The 14,889-nt window shown below is 38.8% G+C and overlaps 5 protein-coding genes and 1 non-coding gene across 6 annotated transcripts in view; 2 read left to right on the top strand and 4 right to left on the bottom strand.

Annotated features, from left to right (window-relative positions):
* The first annotated feature begins 363 nt into the window (after window positions 1–363).
* Window positions 364–2,829, top strand: LOC111482404 (lectin-domain containing receptor kinase VI.4-like). The gene has a single exon (XM_023128159.1). It carries the CDS (start codon window positions 754–756, stop codon window positions 2,752–2,754), a length of 2,001 nt encoding a protein of 666 aa, XP_022983927.1. The 5' UTR covers window positions 364–753; the 3' UTR covers window positions 2,755–2,829.
* Window positions 2,830–3,700: 871 nt separating this feature from the next.
* On the bottom strand, window positions 3,701–3,773 carry TRNAE-CUC. The gene has a single exon. It is a non-coding gene; the product is annotated as a tRNA-Glu (tRNA).
* A 1,447-nt stretch (window positions 3,774–5,220) lies between these two features.
* LOC111481439 (ammonium transporter 2-like) lies at window positions 5,221–7,455 on the top strand. Its single transcript, XM_023126848.1, has 4 exons — window positions 5,221–6,138; window positions 6,219–6,504; window positions 6,688–6,791; window positions 6,896–7,455. The coding sequence occupies exons 1-4, from the start codon at window positions 5,500–5,502 to the stop codon at window positions 7,328–7,330; spliced, it is 1,464 nt and encodes a 487-aa protein (XP_022982616.1). The 5' UTR covers window positions 5,221–5,499; the 3' UTR covers window positions 7,331–7,455.
* Window positions 7,423–8,183, bottom strand: LOC111481441 (UPF0098 protein TC_0109). Its single transcript, XM_023126849.1, has 2 exons — window positions 7,717–8,183; window positions 7,423–7,629 (listed from the first exon to the last, which is right to left on the bottom strand). Exons 1-2 carry the CDS (start codon window positions 8,143–8,145, stop codon window positions 7,555–7,557), a joined length of 504 nt encoding a protein of 167 aa, XP_022982617.1. The 5' UTR covers window positions 8,146–8,183; the 3' UTR covers window positions 7,423–7,554.
* Window positions 8,184–8,376: 193 nt separating this feature from the next.
* Window positions 8,377–12,335, bottom strand: LOC111481442 (receptor-like protein 12). Its single transcript, XM_023126850.1, has one exon. It carries the CDS (start codon window positions 11,921–11,923, stop codon window positions 8,534–8,536), a length of 3,390 nt encoding a protein of 1,129 aa, XP_022982618.1. The 5' UTR covers window positions 11,924–12,335; the 3' UTR covers window positions 8,377–8,533.
* A 1,065-nt stretch (window positions 12,336–13,400) lies between these two features.
* Window positions 13,401–14,889, bottom strand: part of LOC111481965 (receptor-like protein 12) — a 3,834-nt gene continuing 2,345 nt past the window's right edge. The window contains exons 3-4 of the mRNA XM_023127590.1: window positions 14,715–14,800; window positions 13,401–14,670 (exon numbers count right to left, since the gene is read on the bottom strand). Coding sequence (XP_022983358.1) covers window positions 13,407–14,670; window positions 14,715–14,800 — 1,350 coding nt within the window. The 3' untranslated portion in view covers window positions 13,401–13,406. The remainder of the gene's footprint in view (window positions 14,671–14,714; window positions 14,801–14,889) is intronic.

The following is a 14,889-nucleotide window of genomic DNA, read 5'->3' on the forward strand; positions in this document are numbered from 1 at the left end:
ACGATTTCAATGACATTATTTGATATATACATTCACTAGAAATTTTCAATTTTACTTTAGTAGTGTTATTAAATGAATTGTGGGTTATTTTTTCTTTGAGGCGGTTATAGTTCGTTGTTGAATATTTCTCGGGTTTTTTATGTCTTTATCGCATGTTGTTTTTTCAAATTAAAAAAGAAAAAATAAACAAAGTATTAAAAGCATGATCAAAATTTATGGAATTTTTTTTATTTAATATCAAATACAAAAATTAAGGGAAAAAAAACTTTTTAAAGCGTAGAAATTTATTTGTCACAGACATAAAATAAAAGTCAAAAACTGAATATTATAATACTATCCCCAAAAAAAGGGAGACTTGCGCGTTGTCACCAATGGTGGCTAGAGTGTCGAAGCTGGGAAGCTTCAAAACTCTCTTCTCCACCACATCTATGGAGAGCAATTTGTGTGTAAGTTCAGATTCTCTTGAATTTTCTTATTGGACAATCTCCTAATTCCCGCAGTTTCATTTCAACTCATCTCCCACATTCCGTGGCAATTTTCTGTGCCATTTTCAGTATTTAATTAACGTCGCAAAATTCAAACTAATTGAAAAAATATGTTCTTTGACTATGGAAACTTTAGCAATGCCGATGGTCCCATGACTCTTACATCTTCCTCCCAATTGCCATTTTCACATCCTCTTCTCACTATTTATCAGAGTTTCTTTCATATCTACGTCCATGGAAGATTATTGCTTTCTTTTCTTTCTTAACCATGGCTATGGGAGTTTCGTTAGCTTGCTTTGTCATATTTGTTTTCTATGTTTCTGCTCTTTCTGTTCAAGCCTCGTTTCTCTACCATGGATTCAATAATTCAGATCTTATCCTTCGTCAAGGAGCTTCTGTAGAGGCTTCTGGCTTGTTGAGGCTAACCGACAGCACCCAGTTCGTTATAGGCCAGGCTTTCAATCCTAATGCCCACCAGATGTTTGATAAAAGTTCTGAACCCGTTTTAGACGTTTCTTCTTTCAGCACAACTTTTGTGTTTGCCATAGTTCCATCAAGCCCCGGTTCGCCAGTTGGGTATGGCCTCGCCTTTGTTATGGCTCCATCGACCACATTTCCAGGTGCTGCAAGTGAACATTACTTGGGATTATTCAACTCCTCCAGCAACGGCAAGGCTTCCAATCATATCTTTGCAGTCGAATTCGATACTATTAATGGTCACGATGACCCTCAAAATTCGAAGGGAAACCATGTCGGAATCAACAAGAATGGCATGCGATCAAGTGCGTCTGAAACGGCTGAGTACTCTTATTATGGCTCTGATGTGAAAACGGAGGTGTATTTGGATAGTGGTGATCCAATCCAAGCTTGGATTGACTATAGTCGCCATAGTAAGGTTGTGAATGTCACGATAGCTCCTACAAATGTGGACAAACCAACTGAGCCATTGATTTCATATCCCATAAACCTGAATTCAGTTTTAAAAGAGACAATGTTTGTTGGGTTCTCTGCATCAACCGGAACAGAAACAAGCTTCCACTACATTTCAGGTTGGAGTTTTGCCATCAATGAACAAGCACCTGCGTTAAATGTTTCTCAGCTACCAAAACCACCGAAAGTGGACATTTCTCCGCCGTCAAAATTCAATCCTCTACTCACCGTTGTTGTACCAATATTATCTGCCATGACATTGATGGGAATTTGGTTCTTAGCCTCTTTATTCAGAAGAAGATTACGAGATGACAGCCTTGAGGAATGGGAAAGAGATTGTCCTCACAGATTTGGCTATAACGATCTTTATAAAGCCACAAAGGGATTTAAAGACTCTGAGCTCCTTGGATCAGGTGGCTTTGGCTCAGTATACAGAGGTGTCTTGCCTTTCACTGGAAGTGAAATTGCTGTGAAGAAGATAACACGAAATTCGACTCAGGGAATGAGGGAATTCGCTGCCGAGATCGAAAGTTTGGGCCGATTACGACACAAGAACTTGGTGAATCTCCAAGGATGGTGCAAGAAAAAGAATGATCTTCTCTTGGTTTATGACTATGTTTCAAATGGAAGCTTGGATTCTCTCCTCTACCATCCAAAACACAACTTTGTGCTGAATTGGGAACAAAGAATCAACATCCTCAAAGGCGTTGCTGGTGGATTGCTGTACCTACACGAAGAATGGGAGCAAGTAGTGATCCATCGAGATGTTAAGCCGAGTAATGTCTTGATAGATGTCGACATGAATGCTCGACTAAGTGATTTCGGTCTTGCAAGGTTATACGACCACGACCAAGTCTCGCATACAACCAGTGTCGTTGGCACCATTGGCTACATCTCACCCGAGTTGGCTCGCACCGGAAAAGCATCTAAAACCACGGATGTGTTCGCGTATGGAGTTCTAATCCTTGAAGTGGCTTGTGGAAGAAGACCTCTAGAATCAGATATATTCATATTGGTAGATTGGGTAATGGAATGCCATGAAAGAGGCCGTATTCTGGACGCAGCCGATCCGAAGTTGAGTGCAGTTTATGACATGAATGAGATGGAGATGGTGCTGCAACTTGGGCTTCTTTGTTCCCACTACAAACCTGAAGCAAGGCCAAGCATGAGGCAAGTCACGAGATATCTTAATGGAGACGACCAAATTCGTTCTGTTCATCCTCCAAATTATTCTCAAGTTACCTTCCAATCTAGCTCCGGATTCACTCAATTCATTCCACCGTCTTCGCAGACTTCATCTGCTAGTTTTATCTCAACCTCCATAGATCTAAGCAGGTAAACAATTACCTTTTCTATTTACTTTTTCTAACTTCATCCATGTAAATCAATATCATTTACATACCCTAATAAAATTTATATTAAATTACAAAATTAGGCGTGTTTTCGATTTAAGGTTCAAATTAGCCCTTTGTTGTCCAACAAATCTTTGAATTCAATTTAGAGTAAATCATTTAATTTTAAGTCAAATATCTAAGTACAGTTAATTGATTTATTGTATAGAGAAGTAGAATGATTCTATTTAATAGTTTTATCTAGAAGTAAGGAAAATTTAATATTATTATTATTGTAATTATTATTATTTATAAAATCCAAAAGTCAAGTGTTCAAATTAGATTCTTATATCTTATCTCTAAGTGATAAGTCTGTCAAGAGATTGGTGTATTGATATCCGATAAACCGAGTAATCTCCAGAAATAAATATTCCCTTTCAAACTAACTCCACGTTTTCAGCGTTACTTTTTGGGTTCAAAATTGTCGACTAAAAAGGCTATAAAGCAAAGCAAAATTACCAAAATGGGCTAAGTAATGATTAGGAGTCTAAGCTTGATTATTACTTACTTTATTAAAAAAAAAAAAATACTAGTGGGTTTTGAATTTTGGCAAATAAAATAATATTAAATTACAATCATTCAAAAATCAAGCATGTGGAGAAATAATGATGTCATAGTGTGATTATATGGTGCCTCATTAAAATACTCCTTATTTTACAAAGTCAAGCAACAAAATAAATAAATATATATACAGCACTTGAATTTAGATTTTTAATAGTGTGACGCAAACTTACTCTTTAAAAAAAAAATAATAGAAGACTAATAGCGATAGCGATAAATCCTAACTGAGTTGGTCAACACTCCAACATCCCTGGCCCTCTTAAGCCCCTAAAGCCCAAAAGGTCTCTGACATAGGCCCAACGAGCCCGATAAATTTAAAAAAAAATGCAAAATTTCCGTTGCCGGGATTTGAACCCGGGTCTTTCGGGTGAGAGCCGAATATCCTGACCAACTAGACTACAACGGATTGTTGAAACCTATGGTTACATAAAATATTAAATGAAATAAATTTTACATTAGGCCCAACCCATTTGGTTAACTCGTTAAGGGGCCTCAAGCCCTAATAATTTATGTACGGAATTAAGAAAATATACATAAATAAATGTTTATTTTAAAATTTTAAATTATACAAAAAAAAAAAAAAAAAATCCATAGTTTTTAATTATATTCATCAAATTTCAAAAGATTATTTTTTACTCCTAAACTTCAAATATATTTCATTCCCTTTTCTAATAAAATAATATTTAATTTATAGATGTTAAATATCTTCCAAAAAAAACCGTCCCTAGCTGGGACGGGATACCTACAAATGGGCAAGACTTGCATTGACTTCCATTCCATTATTCTGCTACCCTACAAATGGGCAAGACTTGCATTGACTTCCATTCCATTATTCTGCTACCCTACAAATGGGCAAGACTTGCATTGACTTCCATTCCATTATTCTGCTACCCTACAAATGGGCAAGACTTGCATTGACTTCCATTCCATTATTCTGCTACCCTACAAATGGGCAAGACTTGCATTGACTTCCATTCCATTATTCTGCTACCCTACAAATGGGCAAGACTTGCATTGACTTCCATTCCATTATTCTGCTACCCTACAAATGGGCAAGACTTGCATTGACTTCCATTCCATTATTCTGCTTGTATATATTATAAAGGTTAGTTCCCATTTTCTTCTTCAACAATCCTAAACTATAAACTTGTTTTTATTAAAAATTTATTGGTTTATTTTCCACCCCTAACTCTATTATCAATTTTTTTAATTATATATTAAATGAGCTGACGTGTCATAGTTTAAAAATAACTGTCAAGATTATTTTTCTTTATTATAGGAGATAAAGAATTTGTCCACATTATACACATAATATTCAAATTAAAAAGTATATAGTTGCACCTTATTTATTGTAAGGCTATTTATTTATTTAATTTATACAAACCCATTACAAGTTAAATGAATATTTAAACTTTAAATGGACTTTTTATTTGTTTTGTGTTTTGATTTTAATGGTCATTTTTAAATATTAATAAAGACAGCTGTGGATCGATTAATTAAGACATATAAAAATATATTTAAGAAACAAAATAAAAATAATAACTATAAAATAGTTTTCATGTATTTTCTTTGCTATTTCCTAGCTGAACTATTCAAAGTTGGCTCTTAAAGAACATTCTATACGAATTTATTATATTTTTGGAATTAACATTTAAATAAATTTTACTTTAAAAAAAAAAGAGTAATGAAAACATACGCACGCAAAATCCAAATAATTGAGATAAAAATATTGAAAAATAAAAATCAGTAATTGATAAAATTAGAGGATGCAAATCATAGCGTTTATTTATGTTTAAAGTAAAAATTTAAAGATTAATTTAAAGGATGATGTAATTATGAATTATGATTTTAATACTGCAGGTGGGAAGATGGAAGTACTCCGCGGAGGCAGGAGGAGGAATATAGGGTCAAAACGGCATCCACTCGGCTCGAGTTGATACCATTTTTTATGCGACTCCGCTGAAAAAGAACTCAACTACTCCCAATTTCTCACCCCATTCCTTCAACATCCTTCAAATCTCGCTATCAGCACTTCAATTCCTAGAAACCCACTTGTCATACCCTCCAAATTTCCTTCCTCCATCAAATTTGAAACTTCATTCTCCAACCCTCAAAAAATCACCAAATTACTGATGAACAACACCGCCCAGCCGGGAAACATGGCCGCCGGATCCCCGCCATGGCTGAACACCGGCGACAACTCTTGGCAAATTACAGCCTCCACTCTCGTCGGACTTCAGAGCATGCCTGGCCTTGTGATTCTCTACGCCAGCATCGTCAAAAAGAAATGGGCCGTCAATTCTGCCTTTATGGTCCTCTACGCCTTCGCCGCCGTTCTAATTTGTTGGGTCCTCGTCGGTTACCGAATGGCATTTGGCGACCAGCTGGTTCCTCTGTGGGGCAAGGGGATTCCAGCTCTGACCCAAAGTTACCTAATTGACCGAGCCGATATCCCTGAGAGTGGCAATACAAACAACGATGGAAGGGTAACGCTCAGAATTGAACCCAATATTCCGATGGCTTCGCTCGTGTATTTCCAGTTCACTTTTGCTGCGATTACGGTGATTTTACTGGCTGGCTCTGTTCTTGCAAGAATGAACATCAAAGCTTGGATGGCGTTTGTTCCTCTTTGGGTAATTTTCGCATACACCGTCGGAGCATATTCTGTTTGGGGCGGAGGGTTTCTCTTTCAATGGGGCGTAATTGATTACTCCGGCGGCTACGTGATCCATCTCTCTTCAGGGATTGCTGGCCTGACCGCCGCTTATTGGGTAATACCAAAAACCTGAGTGAATTTGATTTCGTTTTCGAACAGGGTTTTGAGTTGATTGGTTTTCAACTGTTTGGTCAGGTTGGGCCGAGGATTAAGAGTGACAGGGAGAGGTTTCCGCCCAATAACGTACTGCTGATGCTGGCCGGAGCAGGGCTGCTGTGGATGGGATGGTCTGGATTTAACGGCGGGGCGCCGCACTCGGCGAACGTTGTCGCGTCGATAGCAGTGCTGAATACGAACGTGAGCGCCGCGACGAGCCTTCTGGTGTGGACCATTTTGGATGTGTTGTACTTTGGGAAGCCATCGGTGATTGGAGCCATTCAGGGTATGATGACTGGCTTGGCTTGCGTTACTCCCGGCGCAGGTAATTTTTGTAGTGTTTTTTTTTTTAGCTTACGTGTAATTATAATTAAATTAGGGGGTTTTAATAAATATAGAATTAAATGAGGGTATGATATTATTAATGTAATATTACATTTGACTCGGATAATTATATTGCTTATAAAATTAAACTGTCTTAACATTTTTAACAAATAAATGGAAGCAGGGGTAGTGCAGACGTGGGCGGCTATGATAATGGGGATTCTGGGAGGGAGCATTCCATGGGTATCCATGATGGTCCTTCATAAAAAATTGAGTTTCTTGCAAAAGGTGAAGGACCAAATTTCAACCATTGTTGTTACGATTTACATGATTACATATTTAATTAAAATTCATTTATTTTATTTTAAATTTTGTCAAATCACGTGTAACAGGCTGACGACACGCTCGGCGTATTTCACACGCACGCGGTGGCGGGATTGATGGGCGGGCTTTTAACGGGGCTTTTAGCCGAGCCCACTCTATGCGATCTATACCTACCGATAACCGGCACACGGGGAGCCTTTTACGGCAAAAACGGCGGCGTTCAATTCCTGAAACAACTGGCCGGCTCCGCGTTTATTATAGGATGGAACATAGTGTCGACGACCATAATACTCCTCTTTATTCGGCTGTTTATGCCATTGAGGATGCCTGATGAGGCACTTATGATCGGCGATGACGCCGTCCACGGAGAGGAGGCTTATGCTCTTTGGGGCGACGGCGAGAAATTCGATCCCAGAAGGCACGGCACTGCGGGGAACAATATTGAAGAAGGAACGGCCTCGCCTTATATTCATGGTGCTAGAGGAGTAATCATCGAGTTGTAAACATTTTTATAGCCTGCTTTGGTTTGATTCGAGTGCGTCTTGAACGTTCATAATTTTAGTGGCTTTTTTTGTTCCGAAGTTTATTCCTGGTGTGGTGACATTCCTCTGTTATTAAGATGATTTAATGTACAAAATACAGAGTTCTCTCCTCACCCCCTGCAGCTCCATTTCAGATAAGAAAGTGGCAAAAAAGAGTACAAAAGGTCGAATGTCCCGACCCATGATCAGAAGATCGCCATTAATACAGCTTCCCCCAGCACGTGCCCTTCTATTTCGTCTAACAGCTTCTCCTTTGACGGCTGCAAGTCAAGGCACGGAATCATTAACCAAAAGATGGAAAGGAAACGATTAATTTTTAATATTAATATTCCTGGGCTATAATTGACCTTATTGCCGAGGTTCATCTCATCGTCCAAAGCGTAGAGCTTGAACTCAAAGCGGTGGCCAAGTGAGGGCAAAGTGGGTACGCGCCACCCAGGGATTTTATCGTCGTTGTTGCCCTCTTGGATAGCCGCATAGTCCTTACCGAGCCCCTGTTGGTTCCCTGAGAAATCTTCGGGAAGGCCCTTCAAGCTCGGCGGTATGTTCACAACCACCCATACTGTCCACGGCACAATAGGGCGGTCCGGGTTCGGCGCGTCGATGTCCTGCACCACAAGTGCGAGGGTCTTGGTTCCTTGAGGCACGTTGTACCATTCCAACGGCGGAGATTTGTTCTTCTGCGCCCCTTGGCCTTCTGATGTGTACTTCCTTGGCAATCTTCCTTCGTGGTCTATTGCCGAAGACGCCAGCCTGAACTCGTCGCTGTCGGCCATGGTCGTAAAGCTTCCTCTGTTGCGTCATGGGAATGCCTTTATTATAGACTTTCTTTGGCTCTTGGCCACGTGTCTAACCACACAGACAAAGTGCCAGAAACTTGAACATGGCGACGACACGTCACCTTTGACGTGGCAAGCATAGACCGTTCCAAGCGGGATGGGGTTTATGCTTACTATTTTTAGTGCCCGGTAAATTTATGTTTTAATAAAAATATTAAACACTATAAAGTAAATATGTATCATAATATATTATGAGGAGATAGTTACACGGGAAAGGTCAAATCTTGACGACTGAATTATGTACAGAAGAAAGGCTCTTATTTTGTAAATAATAATAGAATCTAAAAAAGAATGGAAAATATGAACTTTTGACGACTGAATTTTTCTACAGAAATGTAGAATGGGAAGAAGAGGGGGAAGGTGAACGGACGCATGTACATCGAGGATCATGAATAACCTTCTTCCTGTAGATATCAAGTTTGGAACAAAAAACACAATATGGCCCTTCAAACTCTGCGGATCTTTCTTCACTTTCTTCATTTTCATACCCAACAGCAATGTAATCCTCACCTTCACTATCATCTTCTTCTGCTTCCACTTTGCGTTCACTGGAAGTCAGGTACACGTATCCCATCAATGGAAGAATTACGAGCACAATTTTATCAACCGTTTCGTCCGACCATTTTCTTGCGACATCCAAAAACATGAGAGGGGCAACAACTGCAGCTGCTCCTACTCCGAACCCAACTCCAATGAATATGAATTGCCAATCAGCATTAGCTGCTGAAGATGACTCCGAGAATCTTGTGTCTGAAGTTGAATGGGTGGTGGTTTTGCATTTCTTCGCCAATGGGGCTCCGCATAATCCTGGATTACCTGCGAAGGAATCTGGTGAAAATGTTTGGATTTGAGGGCCATTCGGGATCATACCAACCAACAGATTGTAGGAGAGATTCAACACTCCTAGAAACGAAAGTTTTGCAAGCTGTGAAGGGATTGTGCCACTAAGCCTGTTACTTGAAAGGTCTAGAGAACCCAGCTGACTTAAATTTCCTATGGATGAAGGAATTTCACCCGACAGCGAATTGTGTGACAAGTTGAGAACATAAAGAGCTCTAAGTTGCCCGACTTCTATAGGTATCTGCCCATCGAAGGAATTGCAGGAGAAGTCGATGGATGTGTAGACTGTTAGAATTTTTTGGAGCTCCACGTCTAGACCTTTGCTCGTAATAGTTACTGTGTCTTGATAGTTCACAGAACTGAATTTGAAGAAACTAAAACGAAGGTGAATAGCTCTTGACTTGCTATAATCTTCCTCATTCACCATTGCTTTCCATTTGAGTATGCACTTCCCAGAAATACTGCCATTGAAGTTGTTTCGAGATATGTCCACAATTTGCAGGCTCTTCCAGGTGCCATTGATCTCATGACATCCAAACCTCCCATGAAATTTGTTCGAGCGAAGAACAAGCACCCGCAGAGTGGATATGTTCTTCAATGGGCATGGAAAGACATCTCGTATCTGATTATTCCCAAGGTCCAGAACCTCCAACTGACGGCAATGGGATAAAGTTTTCGGTACCTTCCCCTCGATGTTGTTTCCACTTAGATCAAGAGTCCTCAGACTGCAAGTAACCGGAAATGTATTAGGAACGGAGCCATTCAAGGCGTTTCCTCTAAGGTTTAGTACCACAAGATTATCAGTCCTCTGAGTTAGACATTGGGGAAACATGCCACGCAAGTTATTACTAGACAAATCCAGGACTTGAAGACTTGTAGCATTGCATATGGACTCCGGAATACTTCCTTCAAAAGAATTTCTCGACAGAGACAAGAAAACTGTAGACGCGAGGTAGTTTCCAACCGCAGGTGGAATAACAGAACTGAAACTGTTATTGGAGAAATCCAAATAGGAAGCAGATGGGGGGAAAACCGAGAGTGGCCCTTCAAATACGTTGGAATGAAGGTCAAGAAGATAGAGACGGGAAGAAAGATCGTTTGGAGATCCTTCAAAACCAGCTAGAGAGTTGCAAGAAAGATTTAATTGGGAAACAGTTCTGAGTCCCCAAATCCAAAGAGGTACTTTTCCTTGAAGTTCATTATCAGAGAGATCAAGAGAGTTGAGCAGAGATTGGGTTTTCAAGAAGTCAGGGAACTTTTTTAACTTACAAGAGGCCAACTTCAGTGTGGTCATTTGAGGAAAGGTAGAACTTGAATTAGTGCTCTCTGTTTCAACTGACAGGCTGTTACTTGAGAGTTCAAGTCTTGTTATGTTCTTAAGCTGCTTGAACATGTCCAGGTTCAATTTTCCAGTAAAATTGTTGAATGAAAGTGAGAGAATCTTAAGACCTCGAAGTTCAAAAAACGACGATGGGAATGGTCCCTCTAACCAATTGCTCTCCAAAGTAAGGGTATCAAGTAAGAAAGAAGACACGTTAGAGAGCTCATTCAAACTACCAGTAAATTGGTTGTTGCAGAGTTGAATCTTCTGGATTGCGGGAAGATGGAATATAGATAAAGGAACATTTCCATCGAGGGAATTGTTACGCAGGTCAAGGTTAACAAGATTGGAAAGCTCTTCCCATTTAGTGGAAAGCATGGAACCATTCAACCTATTATGAGCAAGGATTAAAACAGTAAGATTCTTCAATAAGGATAAGGATGGGATTGGACCAACAAATCTGTTGCTCGAAAGGTCCATATATGTGAGTTGTGTGAGCTTTTCAATAGAATTTGGGATGGACCCACCAAAGTTGCAACTCGTCAAGTCTAATCTGGTCAAGTTCTTATAATACCCAATAGAATTTGGCAGTTCCCCAGAAAAATTGGTGTTACGAAGCAAAAGAACTTGAAGAGATCCATTGAATTGGGAGTCTGGAAGAGAACCTTGCAGCAACATATTCAGGGATAAGTCCAGAGTTTGGAGAGTTGATACCTGGAATATTCTACGAGGGAATTCTCCAAATAATCTTGAATTGCTAAGATGCAGCGAAGTCAAATTAGGGAAATCTGCAAATTCCTTGGGAACCGGTGAGGAAAAGTTGTTGCTATCCAGACGAATTTCTGATAGATTTGGAAGCTTCGCAAGGGAAGAATCAAGAGGTCCAGAAAGTGAACAGCCCGACAAACTCAACGCTCTCAGATTATGCAGCGAAGACGATAAGGCCTTGCACCATTCACTTCCTGCAGCTGATAAATCAACACCATCAAGATATAGAACTCTCAAATTGCTCAGATTATGAACAAGAGTCGTCAAATTTGGGTTCTCGAGCTTCAGTGTCGAAGCTTGAAAAAGAGATGAGCTAGTGAGATCGAGCATAACCAACCCTGTTAAGCTTGAAATCTCAATAGGAATCTGGCCTCCAAATCCAGAATTAGACATATTCAGCACACTCAAATTCGAAAGCCTTTCAAATCCGGACGGCATCGTGGAATTGAACCTGTTGAAAGCCAAGTTCAAAATTCGCAAGAACCGAAGACTGAAAAGACTACTCGAATTATCAATCCCTCCGGAAATCAACCCATCGCTCAAATCAAGACCAGTAACACAGCCGTCAACACAGGTAACACCCTTCCAAATGCAGTAATCGACACTTTCATTCCACTGAACCAGTTTCACGGACAAATCAGATTTGTACGTGAGATTATTCCTCAATTCGAGCAACAGAGACCGCTGATCCTCAGGGCATCGTCCAGAGACCACAAGATTTCCTATGCTAAGTAAAATCGAGGAATTGAATATAAAAAAAATGCATGAAAATATCAGATTTCTCATCGGGGCCGACTACTGGAAAGGTCCATACGGATAAGAAATGGGGAAAGTGGTGTGAATTAGTAATGAGTTTAGGGAAGTTCATAAGCCACCAGGTTGACCCCCAGACATGTGTGGGTTCGGCAGGACCAGAATCCGAATGCGAAGAAACAAATGTGGGAAGACGAAGAACAGAGAGGAAGACGAAGATGAAGAAAAAAGAGAAATTAGGGGAAATGGCATTCAAGGACGGTGGAATGGTTAGCGATGGAAGCGCATTCAACATAAACCGCGTCTATGTGAACCCAAAACCAAAATTTCCGCCGCCGCAACGCTACGGATTTCATTCTTCTCCTACCTTTACAACATTACGACGTATTTTACTCCGTTCTCCTCAAGTCTTCTAGTATTTGGAGCTTAAAAAATTAATTTTGGCCATCAATTTTAATAAAATAAATCATTTATTCGTTAAATTTTAGTTTATAAAAATTTATCTGAAATGATCGTGCAATTTATAAACAATGATATTTTCACATATATAATTTATTAATTTATCATTGTCCTTGTTATTATTTTGAAATTTAAATTAAATTAAATCATTACCCACCACTATGCTTTAGAAGAAAAAAACTATTTCATTTTTTTAAAATAATGAATATAAATTATTAAAAAAAAAAAAAAAAAAAAAACAAGTCTGCGAAGTTGTCGGCTATTAGTATTAGTTCACCAATATTTCCACGAGTCAACAATCATTAACAAGTAATTTTTAGTTATGTTACCGAGATTAATCAATTTATTATTTTACAAATGAATGGTAGGCCTATTTTATTAAATTAAACATAAAATATTTTTAACTCAATTAATTTGTTCATTGCTTTAAGTATTCAATTTGAGCTATAATAGAGATTTCATATTTTCAATACATATTTATTTTAATAAAAAACGGCAAAAAAAAGAAAAAAAAAATTGTAGTGGCGACTTTGATCATTTAAATTATAATCTAAAAATTAGGTTTTAAAACATTAAAATTAAAGTATTATTTTGGTCAAAATTAGTTGGGTTCCATTATATCTTAATTATTATCCTTTCAATTATCTAATTAAGGTTGCTCAACCTTAATGGGCCAATCACACAAATAACAAACAAATATGGCACAAAACTCATCTGCTATGTGAAAAGGTCAAAAAGCATTATTTTTATTTCAATCAATTTTCATATTTGCAAAATCATATTTAAAATGCAATTACTCCAATATAATTTTTCTTCAACGGTTAAATAATTATTATAATTCTAATATTTTTTCCAAAATTTATAAAATGAATATTTATAATCTAACTTTACAAAAATTAAAATAGAATGAAATACAAAAACTTGACCTTTTTTGGAACGTTATTTAAAAGTATATAAATCTCAAATCCACATCAGCATTAATTCGATTTTAAGTGAAGTGACCGCCAATTCATGAATATGATATTTTAAAAAAGGAAAATTCAGTATCAAATAAGATTTAAACCCTTTTCTTGATACGAAAACCTAAAGCCGAGGCCCATCTCATCAAAGTATCGGATCTTTTCTCCCAAACCCAAACACCGGCGATTGCACCCGTGATCGCACCTGATATGAATCCGAAGGTAATTATTATGTATTTCCATTCAAATTCATTTTCTGAAACTCCCCCTGAGGTTCTTGTATCTGAAGATGGTCGAATATCAGTTTTGCATTCCTTCGGCAAAGGGGATCCGCATAATCCTTCGTTACCTACGAAGGAATCTGGTGAAAATGTTTGGATTTGAGGGCCATTCGGGATCATACCAACCAACAGATTGTAGGAGAGATTCAACACTCCTAGAAACGAAAGTTTTGCAAGCTGTGAAGGGATTGTGCCACTAAGCCTGTTACTTGAAAGGTCTAGAGAACCCAGCTGACTTAAATTTTCTATGGATGAAGGAATTTCACCGGACAGCGAATTGTGTGACAAGTTGAGAACGTAAAGAGCTCTAAGTTGCCCGACTTCTATAGGTATCTGCCCATCGAAGGAATTGCAGGAGAAGTCGATGGATGTGTAGACTGTTAGAGTTTTTTGGAGCTCCACGTCTAGACCTTTGCTCGTAATAGTTACTGTGTCTTGATAGTTCACAGAACTGAATTTGAAGAAACTAAAACGAAGGTGAATAGCTCTTGACTTGCTATAATCTTCCTCATTCACCATTGCTTTCCATTTTACTATGCTCTTCCCAGAAATACTGCCATTGAAGTTGTTTCGAGATATGTCCACAATTTGCAGGCTCTCCCAGCTGCCATTGCTCTCCTGACATCCAAACCTCCCATGAAATTTGTTCGAGCGAAGAACAAGTACCCGCAAAGTGGATATGTTCTTCAATGGGCATGGAAAGATGTCTTGTATCTGATTATTCCCAATGTCCAAAACCTCCAAATGACGGCAATTGGATAAAGATTTCGGTAACTCCCCTTCAATGCTGTTTCCACTTAGATCAAGAGTCCTCAGACTGCAAGTAACTGGAAATGTATTAGGAATGGAGCCATTCAAGGCGTTTCCTCTAAGGTTTAGTACCACAAGATTATCAGTCCTCTGAGTTAGACATTGGGGAAACATGCCACGCAAGTTATTACTAGACAAATCCAGGACTTGAAGACTTGTAGCATTGCATATGGACTCCGGAATACTTCCTTCAAAAGAATTTCTCGACAGAGACAAGAAAACTGTAGACGCGAGGTAGTTTCCAACCGCAGGTGGAATAACAGAACTGAAACTGTTATTGGAGAAATCCAAATAGGAAGCAGATGGGGGGAAAACCGAGAGTGGCCCTTCAAATACGTTGGAATGAAGGTCAAGAAGATAGAGACGGGAAGAAAGATCGTTTGGAGATCCTTCAAAACCAGCTAGAGAGTTGCAAGAAAGATTTAATTGAGAAACAGTTCTGAGTACCCAAATCCAAAGAGGTTCTTTTCCTTGAAGTTCATTATCAGAG

The sequence above is a fragment of the Cucurbita maxima genome, unplaced genomic scaffold (assembly GCF_002738345.1).
Source record: "Cucurbita maxima cultivar Rimu unplaced genomic scaffold, Cmax_1.0 Cma_Scf00007, whole genome shotgun sequence".
In the NCBI taxonomy this organism is placed as follows: domain Eukaryota; kingdom Viridiplantae; phylum Streptophyta; class Magnoliopsida; order Cucurbitales; family Cucurbitaceae; genus Cucurbita; species Cucurbita maxima.

Excerpts from the sequence above, each read along its gene's own strand:
- LOC111481439 (XM_023126848.1), top strand. The coding sequence starts at position 5,500 with ATGAACAACACCGCCCAGCCGGGAAACATGGCCGCCGGATCCCCGCCA. Across the intron at positions 6,505-6,687 it reads TTGCGTTACTCCCGGCGCAG|GGGTAGTGCAGACGTGGGCG; the intron begins GTAATTTTTGTA and ends AAATGGAAGCAG. Across the intron at positions 6,792-6,895 it reads AATTGAGTTTCTTGCAAAAG|GCTGACGACACGCTCGGCGT; the intron begins GTGAAGGACCAA and ends CACGTGTAACAG.
- LOC111481442 (XM_023126850.1), bottom strand. The coding sequence starts at position 11,923 with ATGAGAAATCTGATATTTTCATGCATTTTTTTTATATTCAATTCCTCG.
- LOC111482404 (XM_023128159.1), top strand. The coding sequence starts at position 754 with ATGGCTATGGGAGTTTCGTTAGCTTGCTTTGTCATATTTGTTTTCTAT.
- LOC111481441 (XM_023126849.1), bottom strand. The coding sequence starts at position 8,145 with ATGGCCGACAGCGACGAGTTCAGGCTGGCGTCTTCGGCAATAGACCAC. Across the intron at positions 7,630-7,716 it reads AGATGAACCTCGGCAATAAG|CCGTCAAAGGAGAAGCTGTT; the intron begins GTCAATTATAGC and ends CTTGACTTGCAG.